Source organism: Crotalus tigris, unplaced genomic scaffold (genome assembly GCF_016545835.1).
Source record: "Crotalus tigris isolate CLP2741 ecotype Arizona unplaced genomic scaffold, ASM1654583v1 scf7180000017968.19369539983:2297261, whole genome shotgun sequence".
Lineage (NCBI taxonomy): Eukaryota > Metazoa > Chordata > Lepidosauria > Squamata > Viperidae > Crotalus > Crotalus tigris.
Genome location: NW_024096750.1, coordinates 1,368,391 through 1,386,319, shown reverse-complemented (window position 1 = coordinate 1,386,319; position 17,929 = coordinate 1,368,391). Strand labels below are relative to the sequence as shown.

The window sequence follows — 17,929 nt, the reverse complement described above, 5'->3', positions numbered from 1 at the left end:
GTGGTGAAATTGAATTTTCAATGGGGGGGGGGAATCCATCACTGATATAAGAGAAAAATTATGTCAGATTACTCACCATGATGAATGCAAGGCAAAAAGCTTGAAAATGAACCACTGAGCTCCTTGAAACACCCCATTCCACAGCTCCATCATCAGCCATGGCAAATGGCATCAGTATTGCTTTTTGACAAAGGGTAATAGAGTTCATTAGAGTTGTGGACAACAAGGAAACCAGCAATTTTATTGCCCGTTCAGCATTTCTTTTGTTCAAACTCAGTACCATTGCAACCCCCCCCCCCAAAAAGCTTCACTTGCTTTCCCATATTTTATTTCTGCATAAGAATAATGGAATCTCAGAGTCATATAATGACTCAGTAGCATAAAACTGAGAGACTATAAGCAACTAGGCAATAAAGTTAAGGAGCTAGGAGTACAGATAGCGTTCTCATCAGTACTTCCAATAAAAGGCCAACACTCATTGAGGGAAAAAAATTCTAGAAATAAACCACTGGCTAATGGGTTGGAGTCGCCAAGAAAACTTTGGTTTCCTGGACCATGGAGTGCCTTTCCTATGCGAAGGACATGGCAAGGGATGGGCTGCATCTCATAAAAACAGGGAAAAATGTACTCAGAAAAAGATTGGCCCAACTCATTAGAAGGGCTTTAAACTAAAATTGAGGGGGAAGGGTGACCAATCATTAGAATCTCTAGAACATAAAACAAATCATAAATCCCAAGAAAACAAATCAAACAAAGAGGTAGGGAGTGATGAGGAAAAAAAATCAAACAACATCAGGAGATCCAGGAAACAAACCCATGGACAGATATAAAAGTCTTAAATGTTTATATACTAATGCTCAAAGCTTGGGGAACAAACAGGATGAACTAGAAGCAATAGTATACAAGGGTGGGTATGACATAGTTGGCATTACAGAAACCTGGTGGGACGAAACCCATGATTGTAATGGACTGATGGATGGATACAAATTGTTCAAAAGAATCAGATCTAGAAAAAGAGGAGGAGGAGTTGCAGTATATGTAAGAGAATACTACAGAAATGCACATGATCAAAGATAAAAGCCCTCCAGAATATATAAAAGGATAAAAGCCCTCCAGAATATATAAAAGGGAAAAAAGTGGACTCTTTGCCAACCAGTTAACAAATGTATATAGGAAGCATACCACAGTAGTAATGGGAGACTTCAGCTACCCAGATATCAGCTGGGAGACAAACTCTGAAATGAGAGGGAGATCAAACAGATTCCTAACCAACCTAGCCAACAACTTTGTCATCCAAAAGGTAGAGGAGGGAACTAGAAGTAAAGCTATACTGGACCCAATTCTTACTAATAGAGAAGAAGTGATAGAGGGAGTTGAAGTAGTCAGATCCTTGGGGGAAAGTGACCACATCATACTGGAATTCAATATAATGCAAACACAAGCAATAGAAAATAATTCAACCCATGCTTTAAACTTCAAAAGAGCTGATTTTAACAAACTCAGAGAGAACCTAGGAAAGATTCCATGGATGAAAATCCTAAAGGGGAAAACAACTCAAGAAGCATGGGAAACTCTGAAAAATGCTATCATAAAAGCCCAGTCCAGCACAATACCACTGAAAAAGAAAAACAAGAAGTCAAGAAGAAACCAGCATGGCTGCACAAAGATATCTCAGATAAACTGAAAGACAAAAAGGACAAGTACAAAAAATGGAAAGAGGGACACATAACTAAGGCTGATTATCAGCATACAGCCAGAACATGCAAAGACGAAGTCAGGAAAACAAAGTCTCAGAATGAACAAAGACTTACAACAGAAATCAAGGTTTCTTTCAACATATTAATAACAAGAAAAAAGTCAAGGAAATTGTAGGTCCACTAAAGAGAGAAGATGGCAAGGAAATAATAGACAGTAGGGAGAAAGCAGAGCAGCTTAACTCATTCTTTGCATCAGTCTTCACACAAAAAGAAATTATAGCGCAACATACCAAAAAAATTACTACAAAAGACAAACTAGAAGCAAAAATTAAAATAAGCAAGAAAATGATAAGAGAACATCTATTCAACCTTGACAAATATAAATCACCAGGATCCAACAGATTACATCCCAGAGTTCTGAAGGAGCTGGCAGATGTTATCTCGGAACCATTGCACCATATCTTTCAAAAATCCTGGAGCATCGGGGAAGTACCTGAGGATTGGAAAAGGGCTAATGTGGTTCCCATCTTCAAGAAAGGGGAAAAAAAACAGACCCAGGAAATTACAGACCAATCAGTCTAACATCAGTAGCTGGAAAAGATAATCAAAAAACAGATCTGCAAACAACTAGGAGCAAACAAAGTTATAACTGGCAGCCAGCACGGGTTTGTTAAAACAGATCATGCCAAACCAATCTTATTTCATTATTTGATAAAGTGATTAAACTAATAGAGCAGCGAAATGCTGTGGACATAGTATACTTAGATTTTAGTAAGGCATTTGATAAAGTAGACTACAATCTACTGCTTGGTAAACTAGAAAAAGGTGGAATAGACAACATCACCAATGGATTTGTAGCTGGCTGACAAACCATACTCAACAAGTAGTCCTCAATGGTACTATATCCACATGGAGAGAAGTAAGTGGGATACCACAAGGCTCCATCTTAGGCGCAGTACTCTTCAATATCTTCATCAATGAGTTAGATGAGGGAATAGAAGGGGAACTCATCAAATTTGCAGATGACACTAAACTAGCAGGAATAGCCAACACCCCAGATGATAAGCTCAGGATTCAAATAGATCTTGACATACTTGAACAATGGGCCCTATCCAACAAAATGAATTTTAATGTGGAGAAGAGCAAAGTTTTACATTTAGGCAGGACAAATCAAAGATATAAGTACAGATTAGGTGAGACCTGGCTCAAAAACAGTAATTGTGAGAGAGACCTTGGAGTCCTAGTGGACGATCACTTGACTATGAGCCAACAATGTGCAGCAGCAGCCAAAAAAGTTAATACAATCCTGGATTGTATAAACAGAGGCATAGAATCAAGATCACGCAAAGTATTAATACCGCTTTATAAAACCTTAGTGAGACCACACCTGGAATATTGTAACTAATTTTGTCACCATACTACAAAAAAGATGTTGAGACCTTGGAAAAAAATTAGAGAAGAGCAACTAAGATGAGCAAAGGCCTGGAGACTAAAACATGCAAAGAATGGCTGCAGGACTTGAATTTGACTAGTCTAAAGAAAACAAGAAGTAGGGGGTGACATGATAGCAGTATTCCAGTATTTGAGAGGCTGCCGCAAAGAAGAGGGAGTCAAATTATTCTCCAAAGTACTAGAGGGCAAGACAAGAAACAATGGTTGGAAACTAATCAAAGAGAGAAGCAACCTGGAATTAAGGAGAAGTGTCTTAACAGTGAAGACAATCAACCAGTGGAAAGCTTGCCTTCAGAAATCATGGGTGCTTCATCACTGGAGGTTTTTAAGAAGAGACTGGACAGTCACTTGTCTGAGATGGTATAGGTTCTCCTGTTTGAATGTGGGGCTGGACTAAAAGACCTCCAAGGTCCCTTCCAGATTCTGTTCTCGTCTCGTCTTGTCTCACCTAGTCTAGTCTAGTCAATTATTGCCCATTGTAGCAATTGAAAGTAGAGCATCCCAAGCAAATATGTATCCAGCCATTACTTCAACAAATTTGACCCCATTCATGAACTATCCTTTTCTGCTATTCAACTTCCACAATCTGCAGTCTAAGATTAAACATTTACTTGACTTTTGTATCTGACATTATTTTAGGTATTTGAAGAATGCTATCATATCCATAGTTTTGTCTTCTACAAACATGCTCAGTTCTCATAGTTCATCTTGTACAATTATGTTTACTATTCTCTGATCACCTTTATGATCTTTGGTTGTGTCTCCAAATTCTTCTTAAAAGTGTGACGTCCAGAAGTAGAAACAGCATTCAAAGTGGGTTCTGACAGATATAGAACAGAACATTTTTTTCTACTTTAAGGCTTAAGAACAGTAAAGGCCAAGAAAGAGTAAGATTGAGAATCATTCCAGCATCAAAAAATCCAAGCAAACTTTGCAGGAGATAAGCAGTACAGAGTACAATCAGGAAAGCACGAGGAGATGGGAGTCCAAGGTGCATGTCAAGACTGGAGTTGAGTTGAGGCTTCAAATATTTTTGCAGTAGTAAAATGCTCATTGGTGAATGCCTACAACATGAAGAGGCACCTCTTGGTTCCAGCTGTTAGACTTAATGCAGATAAGTCCACACATACCCACCTCCCCACCTGCACTCTCAGTCCATGTGTTGCCCTTATTATTGTGTCTCTGAAAGATACCTGCCAAGACTCAGCTTCTCTTTATCATTTTAAGCACTTTGGTATAAGTAGAGTAGTTTTCTTACTATGTGTAAAATTCTGTACTGCTGTGCAGAAAGCTTCCCAGCATCCTGTTGTTCAAGGAACAAAGTAATAGTATTTGGATATTTTAACTGAATGTAACTGAATTAGTCTACATACAGTAAGAACATCCATTGTTTAGGAAAGCCAAATCATAAGATGAAATGGTCCCCTGTGTAAGACCCCTTCTTAACCTCCTAGAACAGGGGTAGGCAACCTGGGCTCTTTTATGACTTGTGGACTTCAACTCCCAGAATTCCTGAGCCAGCATGGCTCAGCTTGGATACCTCTCCCTTTCCCCTCAGCGTGACTGGCTCAGGAATTCTGGGAGTTGAAGTCCATGAGTCATAAAAGAGCCAAGGTGGCCTACCCCTGTCCTAGAAGAAACTGGATGGAAACATAACATTATAGTTCATAAACAATTTGTAAAAATTCTTTATGCTGTATATTCCACCAGGAAAATCTGAAGTGCAAGTTGAAGGTACAGAACTCCAGGTTGAGACCAGTGGAAATGCTATTATTTTAATGAGTTTAAATCTGTTAAATTTGAATGAATTGCATAAAAAACAGTCAAGGAGCCTGTTGATTTCACTTTTTCAAACTCTGAAGAACTTGGTAAAATGCCAAATGCCTGAAGGATGAGACATGTTGTCCCTGTCTTCTGAAGAGGCAAACCGAGGGAACTGCCAACCACTGCATTTGAAATATTTATTTTCATTTGGTTGTATTTGAGTTTTTAATATATGTTAATGATAGGCAGTGACTGTTGCCAGATGGGCAGCCGTATAAATTGACTGAAAGAAAAGTAAATAAACAAATTGGAGAAGAAAAAACTTCAAACATTCATATTTGTTAATTTTATCCAAAAGGATATTTGTCTACACACCAATGCAAACTGGGGAAAAAGCTTTGCTAATATAATTAAGAAATAGAAAATAGATTTGAATAAAACTATTCAACGTACAGTTTTTCAAAGCTCTTTGCTGTTTGGTTGATTCTTCATCCAAAATAATTTCATACACTTTTAAATATGATTGATCCAAGAAAGATGTACTGTGGTTTTCTGATATTTCCAATAATAAAGTTGATAATTAATCTATTGCACAAAATTATGCCAACAGTAAAATTCATAACTTAAAACTGTTGAGGCAAAATGAATTACTGAATGCCAGCTGGAAATGGTAAAATCTATCATTGATTATATTTACTTCCATGGACAGCTATTACGTACTACGTAATTTTAGAAAATATGTGGGGGAAACCAATTTGGTGTAGTGGATAAGGCAACAGGCTAGTAGCTGGGAGATCATGAATTCTAATCCCACCTTATACACAAAGCCAGCTGGATGACGTTGGGCCAGTCACTTTCTTTCAGCCCTAGGAAGGAGGAAATGGCAAACCACTTCTGCAAAACTTTGTCAAGAAAATTTCAGAGACTTGTCCAAGAGTCAATACTGACAAGAAGGCACACATAGAGATTGAAAGAAAGAAAAGTCCAAGTGGAGATTATCTTTTGGATTGATTTTTCATGGCTTTCATGAATGTGATGCCCATTTATAAACCCCTAATCCTTTTCCCAGAATGTTTTATACTTTCAAGGAAAAGCCTAAAATACAATTTGATGTGAGTTTTCAGAGATACTTACTTTCCTATCACTTGTGTGCCTTCCCAACACTAACCAGTCTGTCTGTCACTGCTATGCAACTCCCAACCTGCATGTCATCCCTCCACGTAGCCCCTCCTTTCTCACCTGGCAGAAGCCCTTTACTTGCCTAGAACTTCCAATTTCCTGCTGGCTTCCCCATTGATTTTCCTTGGGCAAAGCTAGCAGTGGAAGTGATGAACACCTGACTGTAGCTGACCGCATCAGTGAAGGGGCCACAATAATAATAAAAATCCAGAATAATAGGTCCTGGATTTTGGATGCTGTAAATCAGGGGTAGTCAACCTTGACTCTTTTATGACTCATAAAAGAGCCAAGGTTGACTACCCCTGCTTTGAATTAACCCATTTGAAGTACCTCGCTTCAAAAATTGTTGCCTTATGATGCACTTGAAGGTTACAAACAAACAAAAAGATTTTTCACAGTAGCAGTATTACAGTAGATTGTAAAGATCTCAGTAAGCATTAGAACTATTCATCAAAAAATTCAGTGTTGGCAATGGATGAGATTTGGTAAAGCTTATGGAGAAAAGATTCAACTTTCAAATAAAATTAGAGAAAACCCAAGGTTTGATTATTCAGAGAATTCCAAAACCAGTTCTATAAAATACTTCCACCAGAAATGACTGTTTCATCCTTAAATCTGTACAATCCTTTATCTCCCCCTTCATTGCACTGTATCAATTTATCCCGATGCTTCACAACTTAGAAGGAATAAGGGAGAAAAGATCAAGTGCCAAAAGGTATCTCCAGCTTTTCCAAATATCCATGGTAAATTATAGATACAGATTTGTAGCAGTAAATATTCATTTCTTGGAACGAAATTTTCAAGCTTCAGAGAATCCAGTGCTAATTCACTGTGTAACAACTAACCATTATTAGAATTTTTAATCACATTGTTGCTGTAACTGAAAAATAATAAAAGTAATATTTTAAATTTGATAGGATGATTTCATGATTATTAGAGTATCTATTGGATACTTCTGATTGCAGTTTTTTGAGCAATTGTTCTACGAATAAACTATATATTTGCAAAGATTTGTTTCTTGATCCAATTTGGAAGATTTCTGCAAGATATTTTTTAAAGGCCTTACAAGAGACAGGAAGCTGGGGCAAATACTTTTTGGTATTTGATAAATCATCTTCATATTCAAGAACGGATATAGACAAACACCTTCTAGAACAATGGTTCTCAACCTGTGGGTCGGGACCCCATTTGGGGTCGAACGACCATTTCACGGGGGTCGCCAAACAAGGCTGTCCGCCATTTTTTCCCCTTTTCTTTGGCCACGCCCCTGGCACCCGGTGATGTATAAGTGGTTGGGGGTCACCACAACATGGGGAGCTGTATTATGGGGTTGCGGCATTAGAAAGGTTGAGAACCACTGTTCTAGAACAAACAGGACTAAGGGACTGCACCATGATCGCCTATCCTGTCTGGTCTTCTGGGGGCTTACATAGAACTTATCCTGTTTCTGTATGATTATATTTCTCCCCTTAAGCCCTCCAAATATTACAAGTCAGAAACTTTGAACCCTAATGTCTCTAGGGTGTCCTGAAATCTTGAAAATAAGGTCATAGCATCACATCCATCTCTGAATGAGATTCTATGAATCATAGAGGATAAATTGTATAAGGATAAATTGTGTAAGGATCATAGAGGATAAATCATAGAGGATAAATTGTGAAAGGATAAATTTTGGAAGCTCTCTCTGTTCACCAATAGTAGGCAAACTTGGTGAACAGAGAGAGCTTCCAAAATGTCTTGGGACCCAGAATTGCGCTAAAATGTTTATCCTGCACGTTAAACTAGTTTCTCTGATTTTATTCAACTGAAATAATAGCATTGGTTAATTATTCAGAATATGAAATGAATATCTCTATATTTACATTGTTTTACACCACCATCTCTAGAAACTCCGGTATGTACGATGTTAAAAACTAGGATGCTCTTAAGAATAGAACTATCCATTACCATGGTATAAACATACTTGTTTATTTTTCTTTTGGGAAAAAGAATTATCTTTTTGAAATGATTACCAAACAGTATTTGTTAAATTACGGTTCCTATGAGGCTCAGAGGGGTTGGTAGCAGTTATTAAGCTGTTGTTTCAAGCAAACCAGATCAAGACTGCACAGTTTTCTTGCTATAATCTGTGGTTGTTCTAGAACAGGTTTATTTTCTCTCTCTTTTCACTTTTTATTTCTGATGTTGACACAATTTTCCCCAATATACTCTTTCTGCACTAGTTGAGTTTCCATATTCTCTGTGATGTCTTTATCTTCATTTCCTCATTTCCTCCTCTGCTTTCCATTAGCCTCCAAAAAAGATATGGGATTATACTCCTGGAGATTGCTCTATCCTTATTAGAGAGGATAGAAAGGTAAATTGAATATATAATGTATGCAATATAGTTGTGTGTGTGTATATTAGAGCTTATCTTTCATCAGTAGCAGTGCTTAAATTGGAGTGCTTTGAATTTAACTGAATTTATATATGTGATGGACTGCAACCCCAAAATATTGTAATCTTCGCTAGATCAGAGCATCTTTTTTATTTTTGTGATAGGTAGTTGTTTTTCTAGCAAGAATGCATTTTAAATTTATTTTCTAATAAAAATTAGGATAAAATTGATCTTGAAAAATTCAGCAGTGAGCCTTCTAAGCCGTATTTGACTACATAGAGAGTATTGGAAAGTTGTTCTGTATGTGGCATATTTTCTTATTAAAAGGGTCAGACTTAAATCTTCAGCCTTTCCAACTTTTCCTTTTTAAACAGGTTGATCCAGGAAAAAACCACTGGCTCTATCATACTGAATTAGATGCAGATATAGACAAAATGGAGAAGCTTTATAAAGCCCCAGATCAAAAGCAACTGAAGGTATCTCATGCTGCTTGTTTTAGTTCTAAGCTTTCTAGCAGAGATGTTGCTGGATATCACCTGTTCTTACAAGCAATAGTATGCTAACCATTCCCCAGCTATGGTAATCGGTATAATTAGTAGCATGTAGCAGTCGTGTTTAGATACAATCCTAAACTAGGTCCAGCTCATACTGTACATTCTCTTCTTTCTATTGCCATTTTCTGTTTGGTGACGGTGATTGCTGTGAACAACCAGACAACAGGGCAACATGAGGCAGAGGAAGGCTAATAGCAGATAAAAGTAAAATTCAACAGAAATGCAGAAGTTCTGAACTTAAGAATAAGGAAACCCAGTTCTCTATACGTACTCCTCTGCTGAAGGAGAAATCAGAGCCAGCCCAAGGAAATAATACGGTTTCTGACTTTGCTTCCAACAGTGACTGAATAGATCTTCCTTAATTTGCTAGAGGGGTGACTGCTTCCTGGCAATGTCCATGACGTGGAAGCTTTCCTATATCCAGTCTGAAGTGCCTTCTTGCTTCTTCATTTTTTTCTAATGAGGAAAAAACCTATAAAATCTGCAAAATGACTGGCACTGCTGCCTGTATGGCAGGCAGTTCCTAGCTCCACTTTGGCAGTTGGGACAATCTGTTGTCCATTGAAAGGAAACCTCACCATCGCTCACCACCTCCTGTGCTTCATTGAATCCTTCCTGTTTTTCCACATGAGACAAAAGGGCTGGTGGGGAAAGGCTGTAATGAGCTATCAGAGTACCCAGGGCTTCTGTATCCATTGTTTGAAGCTGAACTTCCTTTCCTTTCTGATTTAATATAGGCCACAATGAACACAGCCATTCAGAAACCTTTTGAATGGAAGTCTCTTACTTGCTTCTTTATTCAGAATTTTTGCCCTTGTAAGTGTAATATGACCATCTTGCTGACCCTGTAAAATAGCGCCTTTTCAATGCATGTTTACTTTTTTTCCCAGTCAGTCTTCCCCTAATCAGCATCTCAGAAGCTGTTTTGTTTTTTATACACTGCTAGACAAATCTAGAGATATAATATTGCCAAGTTGTTTTTATTTCCAGCTTGTAGAAGTTCAGTTTAGTTTTAAAACCTAAACCCCGTACTTTGATTAATTTTTAAACATTTTTTTTTTTAAAAAAACAGCTGACCTCAAAAATTTGAAGTATTTTTAAAGGTAAGGTTAATCATAGCTTGTTAGCCGTTTACATTCCCTGCAGCCTAAGGTTGGAGTTTGACTTGACTTGATTGACTTGCCATTTCTTCAAGCTTTCATGGATCCTCTGTGATGACATTGCGGGCTCCATGGGTCCACGGGCCACAGGTTGAACCACTGGTATAAACAATCATTTTATTTATTGTTAGGGTTTTAGTAAAACATTCACAGGCAAAAGAGTAAGCTTTATGTTTACAGTATGGATTGTATGAATTTTCTGTGATGAGGGAAATATAGATTATTAGTTATTTCACAATCTGTCATGAGACCTGGTAATAAAACAAAATCTGAGCTCTAGATAGAGGTTAATAATCTTTTATCTTTTGCTTTAACATAAAGTATCCTTTAGTAAGTGCTTCTTTGTCTGGATTCTTGCAGAATGCAGCAAGTTCCCCTCCACAGGAAACTCTTTCAGAACATTTGCCTCAGTAAGTTTTGAAATATTTCTTCGATGTTTCAGTTCATGTTTTGGAAATACATCTCTAGGTCTTAAAGGGTTATTAATTGCACACTAGGATAGGAATTTCATGTGTCTTTTCCTTAAATTTGTGGGATATAATGGATATTGTTCATCCATGTGGCTTGAAGTCAATATGAATAAAAGGCCATTGAAGTAATAATTGAAAAATTTAGAATAAAAAATTTAGGGTTGATCATTTTTTTAAAAAAATCACTCCTTTGGGTTCGTTTCTCTGTGCACTCAGCTGAGCAACACAAAAGCATATTGCTCAGATAAGAAAAAGCCTGTTTAGCCTTAAAAGAGAGAAGGAGATGAGAAAGAAACTCAAGATTGACCTGCCTTGATTCTCTTGAGTATAAGGTGAGGCAAGATAAATTCTTCCAGGCTTTGAAGATTTTGTTATTGTATCTTGTTACTATGAAGTAACGTTTCAGTGGTCCTTATGGTGTCTTTTTCCTGACCTGGCCTACCTTCAAGGACTGACATTCCCATTTTGAATACGTTTCAAGGCTTGCATTTTACTCTGAACTGTACCCTATCCTACAAATTATAATGGCCTTTCTGTATTAATACATCTAGGTCTTCCTGTCTGTTCTTCATGTACTTGTAGAGATGGTCTGAAAATCTTGGGTTATATACTTTGACCTTTCTATCCCCTTCACATGCAGGATATCATTTCCTATTCCGGTCTCTGTACTTGGAACTGCAGTATTTTATTTTATTTTATTTTTTAAAATATTTTTTATTAAATATGTTTTCAACAGAATAAAAACAATCCAGATTTTGAATTGAAGAGAAAAAGAATAGGGAAAAGTAATAAAAAAGTGAAAAAGAAATAAAGAAATAGAAATTAAAAAAAGTAATGTGGCTTCCAGTCAACAGCAGTTATAACTACATTCATATTTTACCCCCTCTTTCATTTTTTTTCTGTGTCTGATCACTAATAAATGTACTGTAGTCACAGAGCATAGAACAATAGCATTAGAAAATATCTTAGAGGTCTTCTAGTCCAGCCCCCCCTGCTTGAGCACCCTATAGACCCAGGTCAAATGGCTGTCCAGTCTCTTGAAAACCTCCAGTGATGGAGCACCACAACTTCAGGGGGTAAGCTGTTCAACTGATGAATTGTTCTCACTGTCAATAAATTTCTTCTTAGTTCTAGGCTGGATTTCTATTTACCCATTATTTCTTGTCCTGCCCTGAGTTGGTTTGGAGAATAGGTCTAACCTCTCTCCTCCGTGATGGCCCCTCAAATACTGGAAGATAGCTATCCCTTTGCCTCCTCTTCGTTAGACTAGACATACCTAGTTCCCTTAACTGTTCATCAGGCTAAATCATATGGTGGATGGTTAAGGGAACTAGGTATGTTTAGCCTAACGAAGAGAAGGCAGAAACTCATCAGAGAGAGATCCAATATGGAAATGAATTTCCTGACAGCAAGAACAACTAATCAGTGGAACAGCTTGCCTCATGGAGTTGTGGGTGCTCTATCGCCCTGGGTAGGGGGTTGGACAAGAAGACCTCCACAAAGTCCATGAAGACTAGATGACCTTCAGGGTCCCTTCCAACTTTATTATTATTACTATTAAGTGATGAAATATTGTGGAGAATACTTGAGCTAAACTCTAATGAAAGAAAAGCTCTTCAAGGTCTCTCTTCCAACCCTATGATTCTATAATTCAGAAGGATCTTAAAATGTACCTTGCTGAGATGCTACTTCGGCAGACTTATTTGCCTCTCAGCGCCTTTGTTTCTCTGAATCAGCATTCCTTATGTCTGTTTTATGGCTGATCTAGCACTTTGTTTCCTTTGAGAAAAAGCATGGGGGCTAATTAGACTTGTCGGACAGAGTTCAGATACTCAGTGGAAAGAGGCCAGATCTTTTATACTAGTTAATCGAGAGCAGCAAATTCCAATAAAGGAAGGGTGTAGGACAATGTTTCTCAACCTTGACAATTTTAAGGCATGTGGACTTCAACTCCCAGAATTCCACAGCCAGCATTGCTGCCTGTGGAATTCTGGGAGTTGAAGTCCACATGCCTTAAAATTGTCAAGGTTGAGAAACACTGGTGTAGGAAGAGAGATGTTGGAATATTCATGAACAGGAAGAGTCATGCGGTAACTCAGTCAGCCAATGTGAAGAAAGTGCGACTGAGTCTGTGCAAAAAAGAGTATTGAGTTAGGAGCTGGATTTCCAGTCTCAAGTTTTGTCTCTGGTCTGCCTCTGTAAGAAGTCTTCATTAAGCTATGTTGCTGTAAAGAAGAATGGTATTGTAAATATTTTTGTATAAATATAAAGTTATTTGAATCAGCTAAATGCAGTCAACTGTGAGAGCTTCTGATTTATTTTTTCACCAATAGAGAAATTAAAATTCTCTAACAAGAGAGTCAACCTAAGTCAGAGAAATTTCCTACCCCAAAATCTACTTTATTCATTGCAGGTTCTGAAAACATCAGAAGATTAATATTAAATTTTATCAAACAAAATAGTTCAATCTAGTAAAATAGTTAATTTTTATTTTCACATTTTAAGTGGCAAAAAGTGGGTATTATAATATTTGAATTAGTGAGGCCCTAGCTTGAACTTTTTAAAAGCATTTCATTTGACGAAGATAAGCCTTATTCCACTCATTTTTCTTTCTTGTGGTGAGTCAAATCATACGCTTCATAAAAGGCTTGCCATGGATTGCACATTTTTGTGCAATTCCTGAAATTAATCTGAAGCAAGAGGTGCATTTAGCGGTTCTCTTGGGGGTACCAGATAGCATGACTCTAGATGTTTTATTTAATAATTTGCTTTTAGTTGCTGAGAAAATATGTTTTCCTTCTTATATACCAGCTACCATCCTGTAAAGACAGAGTTGGAATCAGAATTTAGTCATTTCACTGAGCTGGGAAATGAAAGACAGATTTATAAAAGTGTTTTGGAAGGAGGAGATATCCCATTGAAAGGGCTGAGTGGCTTGAAGCGTCCATCCAGTTCAGCATCCACAAAAGGTAAAGTGAACATTGTTGTGATCAAACTATGAAGAGTAAATGTATAACATGGTATTGCACTTATATCAAGATTCCACATGTCACAATTAAAAAAAAAAGCCTGAATTTTTTTTTTGCATCTAAGAGCAGCTTGCATAAAAGAAAGGGTGGTGAGATGACAGACTTTGGCTCATTATCGTATGAACCCTTAATATTGTGATCATGATAACGTTGTCACTAACCTAGAGTGTGATAGCTGAATCATCTTTCCTCCTTGGTTTGGCATCACAGCGTTTGTCTTTGTGAGACTTCTGTGATTGGAAATTTAGCAATCAAAATTTTCTTCAGAAGGACCGGAACTAGAAAAGGAATTAAAAAAACCACCCTCTCTTCAGAAATCCAACTATATGAGGTTAAATCTCCAGAATGTCCAGAATAATTCACCCAGAGTATTGGCCAAACCTGTACAAAGTTTATCTGATACATTCACAAGATTATATGAAATGCTGGGTGAAATAAGGACAACTAATGTCATCTCTGTTTTGAAGAGGGGAACGAAAATTCTGGAACTACAGACTTTATCTGGGGACATTCTAGAGCAGATCCTAAGGTGACTGATCTGTAAGTACCTTGGAAACAGTGTGAATATTACCAGATGCCGGTAATTGGTTTGTCAAAACAACTTTTGCCAAGCCAATTTTATTCATTTTTAAATGAACGACATCCGTGATAGGTTTATGGGACAATTTGAGGCATTGAGGGATTTGGTTTAGCAAAGGATTTGACAAGATTCCCATGACGTTACTTGTTAACCAACTATTTCATTCTGTCTTGGATGGTAAGACAATTAAGTGGGTGCAGAGCTAGTGCAGGGTTCTTATTCTGAGTTCTCATCCATCATTTCTCATCTAGCTCTAGAGAAGAAGCAAGTGGAACATCACAAAATTTGTTCCTGGCCTTTTGCTCTTTTGGGTTTTATAAGTGAGTTGGATGAGAAGCTGGCAAGGATCCTTAGCAGATTATAAATCACATAATTGAGTGAGATACTTAATGTCTTAGAAATTCAAATTCAAAATGAAGATAAAATTCATTATTCTTTGACTGAAAATAACATGAAATTTAAGGGTATTTTTATTATAGGAACAAATTGTGTGTGTGTGTGTGTTTTAAAATTATACATGTATTCTATTGCCACCCATTTAATTCATTCTAAATTGTTTAGAGTTATAACAAGTGCACAGATTTAGCATTGGGATAGTTGGCTTGATAATAATGCTTGTTGAAATAGTAGCTGATTGCCAAATAATTATTTGTAAGGTCAGAATGCTCATAAAATTGGGGCAGTTTTAGTCCACAATCCACTTAAGGAACTTTACAGAAAGAGATTTGGTTTGGACAAAACTCAGCAGCACTTTTTTGTGCGGCTGGTGATAAAAACATGACCACCAATGTCCGATAATGGATATGGCACAAGAAGAAGAAGAAGAAGAGGAGGAAGAGGAAGAAGAGGAAGAGGAAGAAGAAGAAGAAGAAGAGGAGGAGGAGGAGGAGGAGGGAAATATCTACATTGCTCACATCCCCTCTTTCAAGTTCAAAGCTCTACTATTCCACTTATTTTGTAATCATATTTCACTAATGGGAAAATAGAAAGCTGTGGAAACGTCTATAGTTTGTTTATGAATAGCAAGAAAAACATTGTGCTGAAAGTAGTCACAAACATCCAAAAGAAGGGGAAGGATTTTGCCAGGCTGTATAAAATCACACATCAAGTCAATCAACATGGACTCCTGTTGGAAGATGTTTGATCTTGCACCCTAATCCTGAGGATGGCTAAAAGAAAGAAGGGAATCTACTCTAACTGGAAGACGTTGGAATAGATCTCCAAACATACTTTCTCTTAACTTGCTGCATTTGCGAAATTAACCCTTCAGTACCAGCTGTTTTTAAACAGAATTGGCCCAAGCGGATATGGCCAATCTAGCTGCTACCTCATCCCAATCTTGTAGCAATACCAAAGGTGGAACAAGAGTCACGATTAGGAAAAGAGTCTCCAAAGGGAATTATCCAATAAGCAGCTTGATATGTCCCCTGAGCCTATTTTTCTTCAGCTAGAAAAAGGTCTAGCAGTGCAGTTTTCGTCAGCAGTGCTCAGGAGATCCATCATTGTCCAGCTGTGAGATCCAGACTAGCCTTCAGTCAAGCAGGAACTTTGTGGATATGGGCAGAAAGAAAACCATGCCTTGTCTGTTGGGATATCATCATAAGATGAGCCACTTTCTGAATCTTGAAACTCCCGCTAAACTGTTCTGTTTTTCTTTTGGACACTGCAAATGTGTTTGGTAATTTTCCTTTTGCTTCTTACATGAGCAAGTTTCCCCCCCACCCACCCAAGAGACTCAGGATGTACGCTGCTTGTGGTATTTTGATGTACTTTACCATTTCTACCTCTTTTTCCTTTCCTGCCTTTTTTTTTTTAACCCCCTCTACTGTGTTCGTTCTTTTCCTTGTATGTCCTGTCCTGCTTACATTTCAAGACTTGGCTCAGCTACTGAGAAATCCTTTCTGCTATCCTTCTAATCAGCATCAAAGCAGTTTGTCCCAAATGCCATCATTTAGAAGGTGATTTATTTATGGAAACCAGTTTAAGATCCTTGTAATTTGTATCCCTAAGGAACAACGTTAATAAATGCAATATCTAGGAGCAGTTTTTTTTCAATTCTTGTGAAGTACCTGTTTTGTGTTCATCCATACATGTATCTGTATATGTGTGGGTGAGTGTCTATGTGTTACTATTATTGCATGCAATTAAACACCCTTCCTCAGCAACATTAAATCATAATTGCTGAACAGAAATTGTTTTCTTTGACGAGTCTTCTGATGGGCTAAAACTTTCTTCTTTCAATTTTTTTTCCACAGTAGTTTGTCTGCTTATTGTTTAGCAAATTAAGGAATTATTTCAAGTCAATTGATCCAAGTAAAGGTTTTGTTTTTTGTTTTCTCCTTGGTTCATTTCATACATCAATTTTAATGACATTGTGTTGTTTTAAAGTAGATTCAGAATCACCAAGACATTTTGCAACACTTGATTATATAGAGAGTCCTGAAGAAAATTTCCAAAGGCGCAGCAGCGATAAAGAGGTAACTTTCCCGTTACAGATGCTATTTTCACAAAATCAGTATGGTGGGTGATAAGTGGAACAATATTTGATCATAAGCAAAACTTTCGAGTTGGCATTTATTAACTGCCCTGGGAATGTAAGATTGGGATACATTTGTAAATAAATCAACAGCAACACCTGAAAGGAGTTGAGAATAAACCTGAGTGCTAAAGAACAGAGTGCTAGAGAAAACAGCTGATTTTCATCAAAAGGAGTGACTATCATTGGTAACCAAGACAAATTGCGTGCAATATTGTTCACTTGGAAGTAAGCCTACAGCAGGGGTCTTCAAACTTGGCCCTTTTATGAATTGTGGACTTCAACTCCCAGAATTCCTCAGCCAGGCACACGTGCCTGGCTGAGGAATTCTGGGAGTTGAAGTCCATAAGCCATAAAAGGGCCAAGTTTGAAGACCCCTGGCCTATAGGGATCAGCCTCAAAGTAAGCCCTTCAGAACAGAGTGAGACTTTGTTAAATAGTCCAGCAAAGTTTTGGAACGATTGTTATTGATCTCCTTCCCAGATTGGTTGCCATGCTCACCAATCAGACAAGTCCTTACCTTTTTCTGTTGCTTTAGGTAGGAAAGCTAGAACTGCATGAGGGATGGCCTCTTGAAGCGCCTCTGGTGACCATAGTTCAGCTCTAACCGTAGGTATCTGCAATAGGGGGAAGGAGGGGAGAGTGACAAAACAAGCTGATGTCACAAAACGAAATCCACGATTTACATACTTGCATCCCATACTTGAGATGCAAGTATGAAAGTGCATGTTTCATCATTTTTATGTCACCATAATTTGGAGTGGTAGCCTGGGTCTGCTTTAGAAATAGAAGAAAGTCTGGGGCACCATTAAGTAGTGGCTGAGTAGTGCAAGAGCACTGCAGAATCCAGTCAGTCCACTTCAATTCCTTTTCTTGCATTGGAACCTGCTGATATTCAGAGGAACAACTTAATGGGGATGTTTTCCCCTCCCTCCAGAGTTTCAAGCAAAAAGAACAGGAAGATTTTCCCATCACTCATTGGGGAAAGAAGGGGGGGGTCACTTGACACGGGATGGAGCAGAACAAAAATGGTTAAGATGCATTGATCACAGAATTATAGTTGTCTGAAGACTGGGAACAGCAGGAATCTGTAAAGTAAAATTGTATTTGTCCATACTTTTATATTTAGAA

General features: G+C 37.7%; 1 protein-coding gene across 25 annotated transcripts in view; it reads left to right on the top strand.

Annotated features, from left to right (window-relative positions):
• The window catches only part of SORBS1 (sorbin and SH3 domain containing 1), a 117,040-nt gene that overhangs the window by 83,830 nt on the left and 15,281 nt on the right, over positions 1 to 17,929 (top strand). For 14 of the 25 annotated variants that reach the window (XM_039345610.1, XM_039345608.1, XM_039345606.1 and 11 more), the window contains 5 exons: positions 8,383 to 8,448; positions 8,844 to 8,945; positions 10,544 to 10,593; positions 13,465 to 13,622; positions 16,651 to 16,739. In XM_039345610.1, the coding sequence (XP_039201544.1) occupies positions 8,383 to 8,448; positions 8,844 to 8,945; positions 10,544 to 10,593; positions 13,465 to 13,622; positions 16,651 to 16,739 (465 nt within the window). The remainder of the gene's footprint in view (positions 1 to 8,382; positions 8,449 to 8,843; positions 8,946 to 10,543; positions 10,594 to 13,464; positions 13,623 to 16,650; positions 16,740 to 17,929) is intronic. The other 11 variants (XM_039345617.1, XM_039345603.1, XM_039345627.1 and 8 more) reach the window with 3 other exon arrangements.